Source organism: Oncorhynchus gorbuscha, linkage group LG10, assembly GCF_021184085.1.
Source record: "Oncorhynchus gorbuscha isolate QuinsamMale2020 ecotype Even-year linkage group LG10, OgorEven_v1.0, whole genome shotgun sequence".
NCBI lineage: Eukaryota > Metazoa > Chordata > Actinopteri > Salmoniformes > Salmonidae > Oncorhynchus > Oncorhynchus gorbuscha.
Window position 1 is genome coordinate 85,087,827 of NC_060182.1, and position 18,118 is coordinate 85,105,944.

The window sequence follows — 18,118 nt, forward strand, 5'->3', positions numbered from 1 at the left end:
TCCAAAATGAGTCTTTCTGAGCTCTACCTATATATACTGTAATATGTGTGTGTGTTCACTAACAAGTCTAAAACAAGACACCTGCTTAGCCTTTCAGCTGAAATTGCAATCAGCGGTGTTTGAAAGGCACAAGGCTGAAATCTATTCCGTTTTGAATGTGTGGTTCACAGTTTTGACAGCAGTGTGTTAGCATTTGAACAAAGTGCTGTAAATCCACAGTGTTGTGCAGGTTGTGGTTAAAGTCATGGGATAAGTGTGTAGAGTTTTGAAAACTGTGTTCAAGCAATGAAAAACGAACTAGAGTTTGGTCCACATGAACTGCTGCTGTGCAGACTGTAGTTAGAGTTTTGCACATGTGACTCCAGTTGTGTCCACTGTCGTTTAGCTATCGAAAAAAAGGTTCGCAATTGGCTTCAAGGGAAGGCAAAAGGCACTGCAGGCCTTTTTAAGTTCAGCGGCATTGACTAGAATGTTCCCAAACACACTTCCAACGTATATCTGAACATGCGAATACACTCCATAAGCTACACTGAAATGCTGTGAGCTGTGACTTCTACTCATGCGTTACGCATTAAAAACGTCTTGATCAAATAAATCACACAACAGACAAAAGGGCAAGACGTCCTTTATTGCACTTGACAGACTGGGTTCCGATACAAAAGTACGACGCCCTCTCTGAGGCCTTCCCAGGTCACTTCATTCACAAGGAAGTATGTATTGTGTCCCTTGATCATGCAGACCTCCACACAACCCATCTAGATCTCATGCAATGTCTGTATAGGCAACCTATTTAATCAAAATGCACATATAAGGCTGTTAAAATCCCCTTTTGTACAGGAAGTCCTATATGTATCATGTGGCTTTTACACGTAGCTTACACACACGTTATAAATTCACCCTTCTGTTGGTGAAAGTGTTCCTACACACTCACACAACCACACTGACACCAACGCACGCACGCATGCACACACACTCACACATATTGACACCGCACACACACTCACACATACACACACTTTCACTCTTTGCATACATTGCTGCTACTCTGTTTATTATCTATCCTGAATGCCTTGTCACTTTTACCCTTACCTACATGTGCATAATTACCTCAATTACCTCGTATCCCTGCATATTGACTCGGTACCGGTAGTCCTTGTCTATAACTCGGTACCGGTAGTCCTTGTCTATAACTCTCGGTACCGGTAGTCCTTGTCTATAACTCGGTACCGGTAGTCCTTGTCTATAACTCGGTACCGGTAGTCCTTGTCTATAACTCGGTACCGGTAGTCCTTGTCTATAACTCGGTACCGGTAGTCCTTGTCTATAACTCGGTACCGGTAATATATGCCATTTAGCAGACGCTTTTATCCAAAGCCACTTACAGTCATGTGTGCATACATTCTACGTATGGGTGGTCCCGGGGATCAAACCCACTACCCTGGCGTTACAAGCGCCATGCTCTACCAACTGAGCTACAGAACTTCCGGTAGTCCTTGTCTATAACTCGGTACCGGTAGTCCTTGTCTATAACTCGGTACCGGTAGTCCTTGTCTATAACTCGGTACCGGTAGTCCTTGTCTATAAATCTCGGTACCGGTAGTCCTTGTCTATAACTCGGTACCGGTAGTCCTTGTCTATAACTCGGTACCGGTAGTCCTTGTCTATAACTCAGTACCGGTAGTCCTTGTCTATAACTCTCGGTACCGGTAGTCCTTGTCTATAACTCGGTACAGGTAGTCCTTGTCTATAACTCGGTACCGGTAGTCCTTGTCTATAACTCGGTACCGGTAATATATGCCATTTAGCAGACGCTTTTATCCAAAGCGACTTACAGTCATGTGTGCATACATTCTACGTATGGGTGGTCCCGGGGATCAAACCCACTACCCTGGCGTTACAAGCGCCATGCTCTACCAACTGAGCTACAGAACTCCCGGTAGTCCTTGTCTATAACTCGGTACCGGTAGTCCTTGTCTATAACTCGGTACCGGTAGTCCTTGTCTATAACTCGGTACCGGTAGTCCTTGTCTATAACTCTCGGTACCGGTAGTCCTTGTCTATAACTCGGTACCGGTAGTCCTTGTCTATAACTCGGTACCGGTAGTCCTTGTCTATAACTCGGTACCGGTAGTCCTTGCCTATAACTCTCGGTACCGGTAGTCCTTGTCTATAACTCGGTACAGGTAGTCCTTGTCTATAACTCGGTACCGGTAGTCCTTGTCTATAACTCGGTACCGGTAGTCCTCATCTATAACTCGGTACCGGTAGTCCTCGTCTAGAACTCGGTACCGGTAGTCCTTGTCTATAACTCGGTACCGGTAGTCCTTGTCTATAACTCGGTACCGGTAGTCCTTGTCTATAACTCGGTACCGGTAGTCCTTGTCTATAACTCGGTACCGGTAGTACTTGTTTATAGTCTCGTTATTATTATTTTATTGTGTTTCTATTTCCTTTTTTTATTTAGCACATTTCTTTGTACTTTTTAACTCTGTATTGTTGGGAAAGGGATCGTAATTAAGCATTTCATGGTATTGTCTACACCTGTTGTATTCGGCGCATGTGACAAATACAATCTTATTTCATAGGAATTCTGTGCTAGTTGGAGGAATTATTTTCAAGATTCAGGTGGCTGTAAAAACAAAAGCAGATTTAAATAAAATGTTTATCATGGTACATTACTTAATTACAGACATTGCTAAAAAACATTTCTAAAGAAACAATTCATCATAAACCATTCTCGTTTTATTAAAAGGACTTTTACAAGCTCAAGCACAGCTGAATCAATCACAGCAGTTTAAAAAACAACCCACAGGCATACAAACATAACTATTTAACGGAATGAATCATTAAACTTAAAAAAATGCCTTAATACACTGTACTTCCAACGTATCCTTAGACATGACAGAGTGATATGCTTCAGCATTCTTAAAATCCTTAAAATATAAGACTAACATATTATTAGTAAACCAATATTGTCACTTCATAACTAGTTCCTCTGTGTGTTAACTTATAGTGGTTAGTTGACTATTCTATATTCAGCATTCCAAACACTGTATCTTTGGCAGTTCACACACTGTGTTTCAAAAAGTTCAACTGGCACACTCCACGCCTCTCAACTGACACCCTCCTTATTATTATTATTATTATTAAGCCTCTCAACTGACACCCTCCAAGCCTCTCAACTGACACCCTCCAAGCCTCTCAACTGACACCCTCCACGCCTCTCAACTGACACCCTCCAAGCCTCTCAACTGACATCCTCCAAGCCTCTCAACTGACACCGTCCAAGCCTCTCAACTGACACCCTCCACGCCTCACAACTGACATCCTCCAAGCCTCTCAACTGACACCCTCCAAGCCTCTCAACTGACACCCTCCAAGCCTCTCAACTGACACCCTCCAAGCCTCTCAACTGACATCCTCCAAGCCTCTCAACTGACACCGTCCAAGCCTCTCAACTGACACCCTCCAAGCCTCTCACCTGACACCCTCCAAGCCTCTCAACTGACATCCTCCAAGCCTCTCAACTGACACCGTCCAAGCCTCTCAACTGACACACTCCAAGCCTCTCAACTGACACCGTCCACGCCTCTCAACTGACACCCTCCACGCCTCACAACTGACACACTCCACGCCTCACAACTGACACACTCCACGCCTCACAACTGACATCCTCCAAGCCTCTCAACTGACACCCTCCAAGCCTCTCAACTGACACCCTCCACGCCTCACAACTGACATCCTCCAAGCCTCTCAACTGACACACTCCACGCCTCACAACTGACACACTCCACGCCTCACAACTGACACACTCCACGCCTCACAACTGACATCCTCCAAGCCTCTCAACTGACACCCTCCAAGCCTCTCAACTGACACCCTCCAAGCCTCTCAACTGACACCGTCCAAGACTCTCAACTGACACGCTCCACGCCTCACAACTGACACACTCTACGCCTCACAACTGACACCCTCCACACCTCACAACTGACATCCTCCAAGCCTCTCAACTGACACCCTCCAAGCCTCTCAACTGACACCGTCCAAGCCTCTCAACTGACACACTCCACGCCTCACAACTGAAACACTCCACGCCTCACAACTGACACACTCCACGCCTCACAACTGAAACACTCCACGCCTCACAGCTGAAACACTCCAAGCCTCTCAACTGACACCGTCCAAGCCTCTTAACTGACACCCTCCAAGCCTCACAACTGACACCCTCCAAGCCTCACAACTGACACCCTCTCAAGCCTCTGCAGAATCCACTGAAAGATTCTTGTAAGACAAGTACTACCTTCTAGAGGTTCATCGTCCAATGAAATTTGTGCTTTATCTAAAATGTGTAAATACAGTGAGCTCCAGAAGTATTGGGACAGTGACATTTTTTGTTGTTGTTTTGCTCTGTAGTCCAGCACTTTGGATTTGAAATTATACAATGACTATGAGGTTAAGGTGCAGACTGTCAGCTTTAATTTGAGCATTTTTATCCATACTGGGTGAACCGTTTAGAAATTACAGCACTTTTCTTTTACATAGTACCCCCATTTTAGGGGACCAAAAGTATTGGGACAAATGTACTTATATGTGTATTAAAGTAGTCAAAAGTTGAGTATTTGGTCCCATATTCCTAGCACACAGTGATTACATCAAGCATTTTCTGTTTGTTTTGGTTGTGTTTCAGATGACTTTGCACCCAATAGAAATGAATGGTAAATAATGTGTTGTGTCATTTGGAGTCACTTTTATTGTAAATCATTACAGAATATGTTTCTAAACACTTCTACATTAATGTGGATGCTACCATGATTACAGATAGTCTTGAATGAATTGTGAATAATGATGAGTGAGAAAGTTACAGACGCACAAATATCATACCCCCCAAAAAATGCAAACCTACCCTGCTATTGTAATGGTGAGAGGTTAGCATGTCTTGGATGTATGATAGAAAATGCTAACCTACCCTGCTATTGTAATGGTGAGAGGTTAGCATGTCTTGGATGTATGATAGAAAATGCTAACCTACCTTGCTATTGTAATGGTGAGAAGTTAGCATGTCTTGGATGTATGATAGAAAATGCTAATCTACCCTGCTATTGTAATGGTGAGAGGTTAGCATGTCTTGGAGGTATGATAGAAAATGCTAACCTACCCTGCTATTGTAATGGTGAGAGGTTAGCATGTCTTGGATGTATGATAGAAAATGCTAACTACCTTGCTATTGTAATGGTGAGACGTTAGCATGTCTTGGAGGTATGATAGAAATGCTAACCTACCTTGCTATTGTAATGGTGAGAGGTTAGCATGTCTTGGATGTATGATAGAAAATGCTAACCTACCTTGCTATTGTAATGGTGAGAGGTTAGCATGTCTTGGAGGTATGATAGAAAATGCTAACCTACCTTGCTATTGTAATGGTGAGAGGTTAGCATGTCTTGGAGGTATGATAGAAATGCTAACCTACCTTGCTATTGTAATGGTGAGAGGTTAGCATGTCTTGGAGGTATGATAGAAATGCTAACCTAACTTGCTATTGTAATGGTGAGAGGTTAGCATGTCTTGGAGGTATGATAGAAATGCTAACCTACCTTGCTATTGTAATGGTGAGAGATTAGCATGTCTTGGAGGTATGATAGAAATGCTAACCTACCTTGCTATTGTAATGGTGAGAGGTTAGCATGTCTTGGATGTATGATAGAAAATGCTAACCTACCTTGCTATTGTAATGGTGAGAGGTTAGCATGTCTTGGATGTGATATTTGTGCGTCTGTGAAATACCACACATTTTCTTATTTTTTCTTATCAAACGGTGTGTAAATTCTAAAATGACATAAAGGGATGAATCTGAAACATGTTTTTCCACAACATTTACATAAATGGGCCCACTGCAAAGCTTCATAAACTGTATTCAAACTCTTTGCAGAAAACAAAACATTTAAAATAATGTGTTCTGTACAATCCTACAGACTCTTACAAGACTTCTCTCTTTGTACATCAATAAACTCAGAGAAACATACAGAGTTATAGCTTTGTCTTTACAATGTAAGCATATCAGTTCAAGCCACATTAAAATCCAAAGAGCAGAATCTTTAAAAACCTTTAAATTATTCTGGAATAAAAAAAAGCCTTAATTTGCTGTCGATATGAAATGTGTTGAAAGGAAAAGGTTAAAGGCCGATATGAATGAGAGACAATGTTGACTGGAGAAGATAGCAAAGTGTGTGCATGCCTGTGAGAATGAGTGTGTGTGTGTGTGTGTGTGTGTGTGTGTGTGTGTGTGTGTGTGTGTGTGTGTGTGTGTGTGTGTGTGTGTGTGTGTGTGTGTGTGTGTGTGTGTGTGTGTGTGCGTGCGTGCGCGCGCGTGCGTGTGTGTGTGTGTGTGTGTGTGTGTGCATGCCTGTGAGAATGAGTGTGTGTGTGCATGCCTGTGAGAATGAGTGTGTGTGTGTGTGTGTATGCCTGTGAGAATGAGTGTGTGTGTGTGCCTGTGAGAATGAGTGTGTGTGTGTGTGTGTGTGTGTGTGTGTGTGTGTGTGTGTGTGTGTGTGTGTGTGTGTGTGTGTGTGTGTGTGTGTGTGTGTGTGTGTGTGTGTGTGTGTGTGTGTGTGTGTGTGTGTGTGTGTGTGTGTGTGTGTGTGTGTGTGTGTGTGTGTGTGTGTGTGTGTGTGTGTGTGTGTGTGTGTGTGTGTGCATGCCTGTGAGAATGAGTGTGTGTGTGTGTGTGTGTGTGCATGCCTGTGAGAATGAGTGTGTGTGTGTGTGTATGCCTGTGAGAATGAGTGTGTGTGTGTGTGTGTGTGTGTGTGTGTGTGTGTGTGTGTGTGTGTGTGTGTGTGTGTGTGTGTGTGTGTGTGTGTGTGTGTGTGTGTGTGTGTGTGTGTGTGTGTGTGTGTGTGTGTGTGTGTGTGTGTGTGTGTGTGTGTGTGTGTGTATGCCTGTGAGAATGTTCATGCCTGTGCCCAGGTTGAGCAGAAGGCGTGGCAGGTCTCTGTAGTGGATCTGTGGCAGCACCAACAGACAGTAGAGGACCAGCCACAGCAGCAGGAGAACGTAGTACTCTGTCAATGACGTTGGAATCTGTATCTTCTTCCAGCTACACACACACACACACACACACACACACACACACACACACACACACACACACACACACACACACACACACACACACACACACACACACACACACACACACACACACACACACACACACACACACACACACACACACACACACACACACACACAGAACAGGGTTTAGCAGAAGGTCAACAGAACTAAACAGACTTGAGAGTTGATCTCTTTATGTCAACATCAACAACCAGAGCTACTATTCATGGTAGTAAAAGGGGTCAGAGGTTAAATAAAAAGGGTTTAGAATATAAAAAGCTGCTCGGCTTCTTTAATGATACCAAAACAAAAGCCCATGATGGATTTCATTTATCCAGCCCGTAGAACAGCTGTCCGTAACATTTTCCTTGCCCCTGCCATAACCCCTCACACTAGACTACTGCAACACCATTTCCATTGGTGCCACAAAAGAGAAAAGATGATGTGCAGAATAAAATGTGTGCTGTTTTTTTATATTGATTAGCGATTGTCAAGGATGCACAGAAATTCCTAAATATGTGTGGAGTTTTTAGTTCAGATTATTTGTTTGCAATATGTGATCTATAGGCTGAGAGCACTTCAGAAGCTGTTTATTTTATTGGGGTTTGAATAGTGTGAGAAGACAATATATCTGGTGAGAACCACAACATAGGTTACAACATCTATTCTAGCTCTTAAAGGGCCAGTAGCCTAAATTCGGTGTACAATTGTCAATTACAGCATTATTTAATCTGCAGTTATTTATTCTTATTTCTTCTGTAACCAATAATATTTACATGTTAATAGTATATTCTGATTACAATTATTGTCTCATATTTTAACTAAACATAATCTATCAGCTTCCAAAATGTCAGTAGGTACACTACATGACCAAAAGTATGTGGACACTGCTTGGCCATGGAAACCCATTTCATGAAGCTCCCGACAAACAGTTATTGTGATGATCTTGCGTCCAGAGGCAGTTTGGAAGTCGATAGTAAGTGTTGCAACTGAGGACAGACGATTTTTATACTCTTCAGTCCTCCACAGTCCCATTCTGTGAGCTTGTGTGGCTTTACACTTTGCGGCTGAGCCGTTGTTGCTCTTAGACGTTTCCACGTCAAAATAACAGCCCTTACAGTTGATTGGAGCAGCTGGTGTGGCTGAAATAGCCAAATCCACTAATTTGAAGGGGTGTCCACATAATTGTGTATATATAGTGTATATCTAGCTGTCTGAGAACACATTCTGATGGAATGGCTTGTCCTGCACATGGTCAAATCCAGAGTGCACTGAGGAAAAGATCTTGTTTCTTTGTTTTTACCCCAGAGTTCACTTTAAAGAGGACTGAGATCAGTTATTTTAAAGAGGACTGAGTTCTTTCACCTTTTTTTACCCCAGAGTTCACTTTAAAGAGGACTGAGATCAGTTATTTTAAAGAGTTCACTTTAAAGACTGAGTTTATTTTAAAGAGGACTTTCTTTCACCTTTTTTTTTTACCCCAGAGTTCACTTTGAAGAGGACTGAGATCAGTTATTTTAAAGAGGACTGAGTTCTTTCCCCTTTTTTTTACCCCAGAGTTCACTTTAAAGAGGACTGAGATCAGTTATTTTAAAGAGGACTGAGTTCTTTCACCTTTTTTTTCACTTTAAAGAGGACTGAGATCAGTTACCCCAGAGTTCACTTTAAAGAGGACTGAGATCAGTTATTTTAAAGAGGACTGAGTTCTTTCACCTTTTTCTTTTACCCCAGAGTTCACTTTAAAGAGGACTGAGATCAGTTATTTTAAAGAGGACTGAGTTCTTTCACCTTTTTTTTACCCCAGAGTTCACTTTGAAGAGGACTGAGATCAGTTATTTTAAAGAGGACTGAGTTCTTTCACCTTTTTTTTTTACCCCAGAGTTCACTTTAAAGAGGACTGAGATCAGTTATTTTAAAGAGGACTGAGTTCTTTCACCTTTTTTTTTTACCCCAGAGTTCACTTTAAAGAGGACTGAGATCAGTTATTTTAAAGAGGACTGAGTTCTTTCACCTTTTTTTTTTACCCCAGAGTTCACTTTAAAGAGGACTGAGATCAGTTATTTTAAAGAGGACTATATCTGAAACCACCCTCAGACTCCTGTGATGCCTCAACACTCACACAAGAGGGTTGTCATGGCAACAGCTAGATGACGAGCCACACCCCACCCAGGGACAAAAGAGGAAGAGGGCAACGGTTCGTGCAACAAACCGCTGTTTTGCAGTGAAGAGCCTACAACTGCCATGCACCACCCAGCCCTTCAGGGCTGGAGACCTACTGACTCATTCATACCTGGTGTCAGACTTGGTACAGTGAGTTCGGCTGGGTGCCAAACCTTTCTGATTGGCGTTCTATGGGACAGAGGGTTGAGTATTACAATCCATAACACATGAGTAACGATGACAAAATAACAGGTAACTCCTCGAATGGTAAAATAATTATACAGGTAACAATTCCATTTCCTTACAAAATATCTGAGATGTTTTGCCACAAACCTCATTGGAGCCATTGTTCTTCCTCTTGTGGAGAGGAGTAAAACACATAGAACACTGATCATCTAGGGCTCCATCACTGTCAGCGTTCCTTCTGTTCAGAAAGAGTGAGAGAAAGAGAGTGAAAGAGAGTGAGCGAGAGAGAGTGACAGAGAGAGAGTTTATTCTATGTTTATGTTTCTGCTAGATTAAAAATGTATGAACGCTCTCATTCAGAACAAAGACAACATCGTGTTTCTACAGCTATTGTTTGCGCAATGACATGCAGTAAGTAACATACAGTACATTTCCCTCATTGAAGCCAAGAAGAAAAAGACCCTTGAGTGTTATTATAAAACATTTCAGAATCAGTCCTTGCTTGAATTGCTTGGAGCCTCTACTGATTTCTATGACCAGCCAGAGTACTTTTAAGGCAGTTTGCCTGGAGCCTCTACTGATTTCTATGACCAGCCAGAGTACTTTTAAGGCAGTTTGCCTGGAGCCTCTACTGATTTCTATGACCAGCCAGAGTACTTTTAAGGCAGTTTGCCTGGAGCCTCTACTGATTTCTATGACCAGCCAGAGTACTTTTAAGGCAGTTTGCCTGGAGCCTCTACTGATTTCTATGACCAGCCAGAGTACTTTTAAGGCAGTTTGCCTGGAGCCTCTACTGATTTCTATGACCAGCCAGAGTACTTTTAAGGCAGTTTGCCTGGAGCCTCTACTGATTTCTATGACCAGCCAGAGTACTTTTAAGGCAATTTGCTCTGACAGTCAAGTCCTTCACTGCTGTAATTTTGTTGAGTTTCTCAGGCTGTGCCCCAAATGAAACCTACTGTATTTTTATCATAGTGCACTAGTTTTGTGCAGAGCCTTGGTCAAAAGTAGTACACTATAAGAGGGAGTAGGGTGCCGTTTGGGACGAAGCCTCTTCTGAAACAGGGGGGCTAAGAATAGCCTCCTACCTCACGGTCTCGTTGCTTTCTCTGGCAGCAGCAGCAGAGCCAGGCCTCTCCTTGTCAGTCATGGTGAGATCACTGCTCTCAGCAGGCCCACGGTGGGTCTCCACCTCCACCACAGCACCGTCTCCCGCCGTCTGCTCACCCAGCATGGAGCACCGTTTCTGGGGGTCTGATCCACCAGAGCCCCCTCTCACCTCAATCTCCTGGTAATGTGGATTGTGTTGGAATAAAGGAGACTTGTAGAGTAGAGTAGCATAAACATACCACTAATTCTCTAACACCTAACTACTCTATAAGCCATTAACTCATTGATCACGTTCTAATGATTGATTCACTGGCCCAAGCGTACAAAATGACTGATAAATATATGAGCTTGGTATGCAGATGGTGTGATCTAGATTCAGAGGGTATATCACGGCGCAGCGCTCTCTAAATACACCATCTATCTTCCTCTGCTCCTCTGGCCTATCAATCATTCATGGTGGTTGACATCTGTGTCAGAACATACAGCAACAAACACTACATACATTATCAAACTCCCAGAAAAACTAGATGACACAGGGATGCATCCCAAATGGCATCCAGTTCCCTTTATAGTGGACTACTTTAATCTCTCTGCGTCTCAGATGGAAGTAGTTCACCATATAGGGAATCCGAGACAGACTATCACAATGGAATTACATGGAGACAGTGACCTGACCTACTGTGTATGTGAGAAATGTCACCGCGTCTTGATGTTGTCTGGTGTTGCTTGGATCATCATGTACATACACAAGGTCAGGTCACTGCACACACACACACACACACACACACACACACACACACACACACACACACACACACACACACACACACACACACACACACACACACACACACACACACACACACACACACACACACACACACACACACACACACACACACACACACACACACACACACACAGATCTTGCCTTCCATAAAAACTGGATTACCTTATCCTGCTCCTGTGTGGTTGACACCTCGCAGAGTTCCTCTTGATACAGCGTGTTGTGTGTGTGTAAGTCTGTGTGTGTCTGTGTGTGTGTCTCTAGCAGTGGTTCTGGTTCTGAGGATGGTGCTGGTTGTAGCGCTGCCACACTGAAGGTTGAGGGCCAGGTCTCTACTGACTTGCTGAAGGAGGAGGACCACGGCGAGGTCTCCACGTCGTTCTCTGCTTCCTCTACAGGGCCACAATCATCTGTATCCGGGTAGAACAGATCCATTGGCTCCAGAGTGTCGCTCACTGTCATTGGCTCCTCAAGGGCCGATCTAGAACTCTCGCCAGCATCACTGTCTGTATAGAACAAGTCCATTGGTTCACTTTCAGACTCCAAAGCACTTCTCCTCTCAGTGTCTGTATAGGTCATATTCACAGGCTTGGTTTCACACTGTTCTGTGTCTGCCATTTTGTCCCAAGTCTCTTCAACAGCAGAGGCCTCTGTCTCACTATGACCGCCATCAGTATGATCCCCTGTGTCCTTCTCTGAGTCTCTCTCCTCCTGGCTATGCAGTACAGCTTGGCTCTGGGTGTTTGTGTCAAAGAGAGGATACTGAGGAACCAGCCCAGTGAGGACCGATCCAGGGTTAGGCTCCACAAAAGCCTCGATCACCTGGGAGATGGGGACGTCATAGTGGGGGTAGTACACCATGTCAAGGGGTATAATGGAAACTGCCGTGCACTGTTGGGGGACCTCCACTACGGTCTCTGTGTTGTCTGTGGTCCCAGACCCATCCACCCAGTCATGTTCCTTTTCTGCCAATCTCTTCTCCTCAGGAGCTACTACATTCACGTCAGCATCTCCAACACAAGAGGCTCTCTCACACTTTCCAGTCCTCTCAACCAAGCAACCTCCAGGGTGCCCACACATGTCTTCATCCCCAGCCTCTGCTTCTATCTCTGGGCTCAGGATCCCTTCCTTACCGGCCTCTGTTAGGAGTGTGGAACTCTGCCCACCATCTGTGCAGGCAGGAGTTGTCCCAGTATGGCTCTGCTCCACCGGGTCCAGACATTGTTCTGAGGTGCCCCCCAGGATGGTCCGACTCTGGTCCATTTCCATATACGGTTGTGGATGCGTTGACTCTGTGACATCATCAACCTGTGTCGTAGTGTTCTCCTGTGACTCTACGTGGTTGTTCTGAACATCTGTTATCTTCTCTTGTGTTTCAGACTCTTCTGTGACCTGCTTGTGTCTTTCCTCTGACCCCTCCAGGGACCACTCCTCATCGCTGTCCCTCTCTGACAGAGAAGTAGTCTGTCTGTGTTCCGTCTCCACTCTGTCAGTCACATCACTTTGACCCTCTGCTTTATCAGAACGTTCCTTAGCTAACTCTTCCTCAGGGTTTCCAGCCTTCCTGGAATCTCTAGATGGTTCCGCCGTTTCCTTCTTGGCACATTCTGATGTCCTGTCTGATGTCTCCGGGACAGTGTCCCGTTGATTGGGCTCTTCTTGCAGGTCGGGGGTCTCCTGATGTGTGATGTCAGAGCCCTGCTTTGATTGGCTAATTTTCTCATGTTGTGGAGAACACACAGCTCTTCCTCTCTCACCCTCACACACACTCTCACCCCCACACACACTCTCACCCTCGCACACACTCTCCCCCTTCTGGTCAGAGTCAGTTTCCTGAGGCTCGTCAGAGAGCTCTAAAGATGGCCACCCCTGCTCCTTGTTAACACTGTTACTCTGACCTGTACTTGACCTGTACTTGTTATATCCATCTCTTTGATCAGGCTCCTGCTTGGCTGCCTTGTCCTCACTCAGGTCCAGAATGTAGTTATACTCCTCCTCCTCTCTCTCCCCCCCGTCCTCCTCTTTCTCCCCCCCGTCCTCCTCTATCTCCCACCCGTCCTCCTCTCTCTCCCACACGTCCTCCTCTCTCTCCCCCCATCCTCCTCTCTCTCCCCCCCGTCCTCCTCTCTCTCCCCCCCGTCCTCCTCTCTCTCCCCCCCGTCCTCCTCTTTCTCCCCCTTTCTCTTTGGGCATGTTCTGGATCTGTACTGTGTGCTCACCAACGAGTTTAGAGAGTAGTTTTCCTCGTCAACAAACATCTCCTCATCCTGGGGTTTCCCTGTCAGCCCCATAACCGAGGGCAACGGTTCCTCCAGGTCAGGCGTGACCCCGTGGGGGGTAGAGGGAGGGATGCTCATGTCCCAGGATAGCCCGCTGTCGCATAGCGACCCATCGCTACGGCTCTCCACGAACCTGTCTGGAGTCACTGCCTCGTTTGGATGGCCCTCCCAGCAGGAGTCTGGTGAACCGATGACAGAGTCACTGATTGGTGAGTCGCAAGACACAGAGCCGATGACCGAGTCGACGAAGGAGGGCTGCGGGGAGCTGGAGGTGGAGACAGTGAAGACAGGGCTGGGGGTGGACCCAACCGACGAGCCCTCGCTGACCCAGGAGCGCTCCACTGCGACCGGGGAAGTAGGAGACTTGAGATCCTCAGAGACAGAGGAGATTAAGATTTTGGGCGGAGGCTGGACCCAGTCTCTCCGGACCACGTAGGGCCTCTCTCTGTCCCGGCTCCGGTGGACGCCGTTCCTCAGGTCGTGGGAGGAGTCGTTGACACGACAGCTGAGTCTGCCCGACGACACACTCCTCTGTATCACATCAGATGCATTTTCCTGGGGCTGAGAGAGAGAGAGAGAGAGAGAGAGAGAGAGAGAGAGAGAGAGAGAGAGAGAGAGAGAGAGAGAGAGAGAGAGAGAGAGTCACCTATGGTTTGTTTATACTACATATACTACATATCCTTATATGGTGCACTACTTTTGGCCATACCCCTATGCACCCTATGCACTCTATGCAGCCTATCTCACCTCCTCCTTCCCAGGAAAGTGCTCGAGGAACTGGGACACATAGGTCATGATGGACTGCTCGTCTGGAGGGTTGATGGTCACGTCTATGCAAATATTAAAGTGAGAATTATAACAGAAGGACAACAGACTAGTGGAAAATGTACACTGCTTGTCCAGCATAATTGTAGCCCGGATCCAGATCTGCTTGTACTGTCTTGTCAACTGATATCTACTACCACTGTCATGTCAAACAGTTTGGCATGACAACAACCATAGGAGTTGGCTATACAGTACAAACTGATCTGAGACCAGGCTAGTATATTTGCCCCTTGTGGGAATGAATAACGTCTTATTTAATTGAACTGAGTTGGAATTGAATAGTTTACCCTCTGGATCCAGTAGTCTGGGTATGCCCAGGCTGTAGTGGGCTGTCCTGAAGGCCTCCTCTAGGTTCTCCCTGGCTGTCCTCAGCAGAGCTCTCCTCATGTCCACCAGGCTGGGGTCTATAGACTTAATGACAGCCAGGAAGGCCAGCCCACTGGTCCAGCTCTTCCCAAAGTCCTGCACCGCCACACCGTACCTGACAGACAGACAGACAAACAGACAAACAGACAGACAAACAGACAGACAGACAGACAGACAGACAGACAGACAGACAGACAGACAGACAGACAGACAGACAGACAGACAGACAGACAGACAGACAGACAGACAGACAGACAGACAACAGACAACAGACAGACAGACAGACAGACAGACATACAGACAGACAGACAGACAGACAGACAGACAGACAGACAGACAGACAGACAGACAGACAGACAGACAGACAGACAGACAGGACTCAGCAAGTCAGCAACAACTGACAACACTTCAACATGATGTCTGGAAAAACTGCATTGCAATCGAACTTTCAAACTTGTGTGTATGTATATTACTGTATTAACTGTTGCCTGTACTGGATTTTCAGGCTAATCAAATAAACTATCCAATTTGTGAGATCATCTCTTATGAATTTGATATATGATTGCTGTCCAATCACCACTCACTTCCGGGTTCGTCTCTGGACCCACTGCAGGAGCGTCTTGATGGGCTTCCCATGATCCCTCATGGCGATGGAGCGCGGTCTCTCGAAGGAGGGCGTGCTGGAGTGGGAGGTGTCGGAGTCTGAGCTGGTGGGAAGCGAGGAGAGGCTAGAGGACGAGGGGAACTGACTCTTAATGTTCCCTGTCAGTTCCTTGATCTGAGAGACAGAGGAGGAGAACCTTATTTCACGATTTGAATATCTTCTAGAGAGGGCGAGAGAGCGAGCACTGGAAAGACAGAGGTAAGAAGAGCAAGAGAAAGAGAAGGAAAGAGAGAGAGAGAGTTTACCTGGAAAAACAGGATGATATTCCAGATGAGTCCAAGAACGATGGAAGAGTTGCCATCGGCAACATCTGCAGCGTCAATACTAACCAGCTTCACCTGTGCAGGTAAACACACCCAGGTAAACAATCCAACCAATTAACAGGAGGTTTAGACAGTTGTGGTATGCTAGTCAGTCCTTTCGGGATTTCGCAATTTTGCGATTGCACATTTTTGGGGGAAATCAACAATTCCTGCATATTATGAGAGGGCCTGCAAATTTGACCTATCACCGCACTGTTTCTGCATAACAGTCAAATCATCACAATATTATCGCATCAAATGAACCCATCACCGTCTAAACCGTTTTACTCGTCAGCGCATTTTCGCGACAAATTGGACAAAACCATTTCATATTGCCCTGCAAAATGGCAGAATTGCCGTAGCAATATCAAGCATTATTACCCATAAATATCACAAAAAAATCCCTGCGAAATTCTGGTGGGACTGGCTAGTGCTTTAAGCAAGATTTCAAAAATTGTCTTGTGATATTCATCAGTGATTGGCTGCAATATTGATAGGTGATTGGCTGCGATATTCATTGGTGATTGGCTGTGATATTCATAGGTGATTGGCTGTGATACTCACATTTCTCTCCTCCAGGAAGGTAAGGACCTTAGCGATGTTGTTCAGTCTGAAGATACGATGTGAGGACTGCTTCCATCCATGAAGCTGGTGGAGGACATCAACCATACAATGATCAACAGGTGTGTTGTTAGCTACTGATAACAAACTCAAACACAATCTTTAACACACGACTTCTCCATATCTAGCATATCCATGGCTTGCCTCACAAATTGCACCCTATTCCATATATAGTGCACTACTTTTAACCAGGGCCCACAGGGCTTTGGTTAGGTAATAGGGTAATAGGGTGCAATTTGTGACACACCCCAGTCATTAATCAGCACTACCTCCCTACATAGTGCCTGTAGGGAATAGGGTGCAATTTGGAATGCATACACATGAATCAACAAACCACCACTAACATCTGAATACACTGTGGATGGTGTAATATTGTTTAAAAGGGAAATCTCACCAGCTTGCATCCAGACAGTTCCTCCAGCAGGGCCATGAGTATCCTTCCATCCTGGATATCTCTGAACAGGTCATTCACCTCCATCGGAGGAGTGCACTGAGGAGAGGAGAGGAGAGGAGAGGAGAGTTCATCTTTCAACAGCCCTGATGATGTAATAATGTAAACACATTTCAGTCTTCCTTTGATGTTGCTCAACAGCTAAAGTGAGTTTGTCTGATGTCTGATGACTGATGTCTGATGTATGATGACTGATGACTGATGACTGATGACTGATGTCTGATGACTGATGACTGATGTCTGATGACTGATGACTGATGTCTGATGACTGATGACTGATGGCTCTGATGACTGATGACTGATGACTGATGACTGATGACTGATGTCTGATGACTGATGACTGATGACTGATGTCTGATGACTGATGACTGATGACTGATGACTGATGTCTGATGTCTGATGACTGATGTATGATGTCTGATGACTGATGACTGATGTCTGATGACTGATGTATGATGTCTAGGGTGCCGCATGTATGATGTATGATGTATGATGACTGATGACTGATATCTAATGACTGATGTCTGATGTCTGATGTCTGATGACTGATGACTGATGTATGATGACTGATGTCTGCGGCACCCTATTCCCTTTATAGTGCCCTACTTTTGACCAGAGCCCTATGGACCCTATATAAGGAAAAGGTTGCCATTTTGAGATGCAGCCACATTACCACCTGTACAGCATTAGGGGGAAGTAAATCCACTCTATTACAGACAGATAGCATCTACACGTTCTATCAGATTAGCATTTACTGGCTAATTCATTTGTTATGTTGTCTATCTATCATTTATACGGCAGAGGGAGAGGCAACAACTATTTGTTTGTGTGAGGGATAGACTCAAAGTGTTGTCAGAGAGAAGGCAGTAAAATACAAATGAGGTGCTTCTGACACCTTAAATAACCCTAGGTTCAGGAATTAGTCTGTGTACTCCAGTTTGTGGTGAGATATACTTAATTATAGGGATATTGTTGTTGTCGAAAGAGAAATACCTAAAATTAAGTTTATCTCACCACAAACTGGAGTACGCAGACTAATTCCTGAACCTAGGGTTATTTTACGTGTAGTAGGGTTGGGGTCAATTCCATTTCAATTCAGTCAATTCAGGAAGTTAACCCGAAATTCCAATTCCAAATATTTCTCACAAAGAAGCATTGTAGGAAATGTACCTTCTCCAAATGCAGATTCATCCATCGTGTGAAGGTCCTCTTCTGAACGACCTCTCTTTCAACTGAAATAGAAAAACAACAGAA

At 45.0% G+C, this 18,118-nt stretch overlaps 1 protein-coding gene across 1 annotated transcript in view; it reads right to left on the reverse strand.

The window, feature by feature from the left end:
* The window catches only part of LOC124046960, a 28,143-nt gene that overhangs the window by 8,169 nt on the left and 1,856 nt on the right, over positions 1 to 18,118 (reverse strand). Inside the window, exons 3-15 of the mRNA XM_046367709.1 lie at positions 18,035 to 18,096; positions 16,808 to 16,903; positions 16,357 to 16,440; positions 15,736 to 15,828; positions 15,411 to 15,604; positions 14,748 to 14,941; positions 14,383 to 14,465; positions 13,576 to 14,166; positions 11,522 to 13,360; positions 10,548 to 10,747; positions 9,607 to 9,697; positions 9,404 to 9,462; positions 6,939 to 7,096 (exon numbers count right to left, since the gene is read on the reverse strand). Of these exons, the coding sequence (XP_046223665.1) occupies positions 6,939 to 7,096; positions 9,404 to 9,462; positions 9,607 to 9,697; positions 10,548 to 10,747; positions 11,522 to 13,360; positions 13,576 to 14,166; positions 14,383 to 14,465; positions 14,748 to 14,941; positions 15,411 to 15,604; positions 15,736 to 15,828; positions 16,357 to 16,440; positions 16,808 to 16,903; positions 18,035 to 18,096 (3,744 nt within the window). The remainder of the gene's footprint in view (positions 1 to 6,938; positions 7,097 to 9,403; positions 9,463 to 9,606; positions 9,698 to 10,547; positions 10,748 to 11,521; positions 13,361 to 13,575; positions 14,167 to 14,382; positions 14,466 to 14,747; positions 14,942 to 15,410; positions 15,605 to 15,735; positions 15,829 to 16,356; positions 16,441 to 16,807; positions 16,904 to 18,034; positions 18,097 to 18,118) is intronic.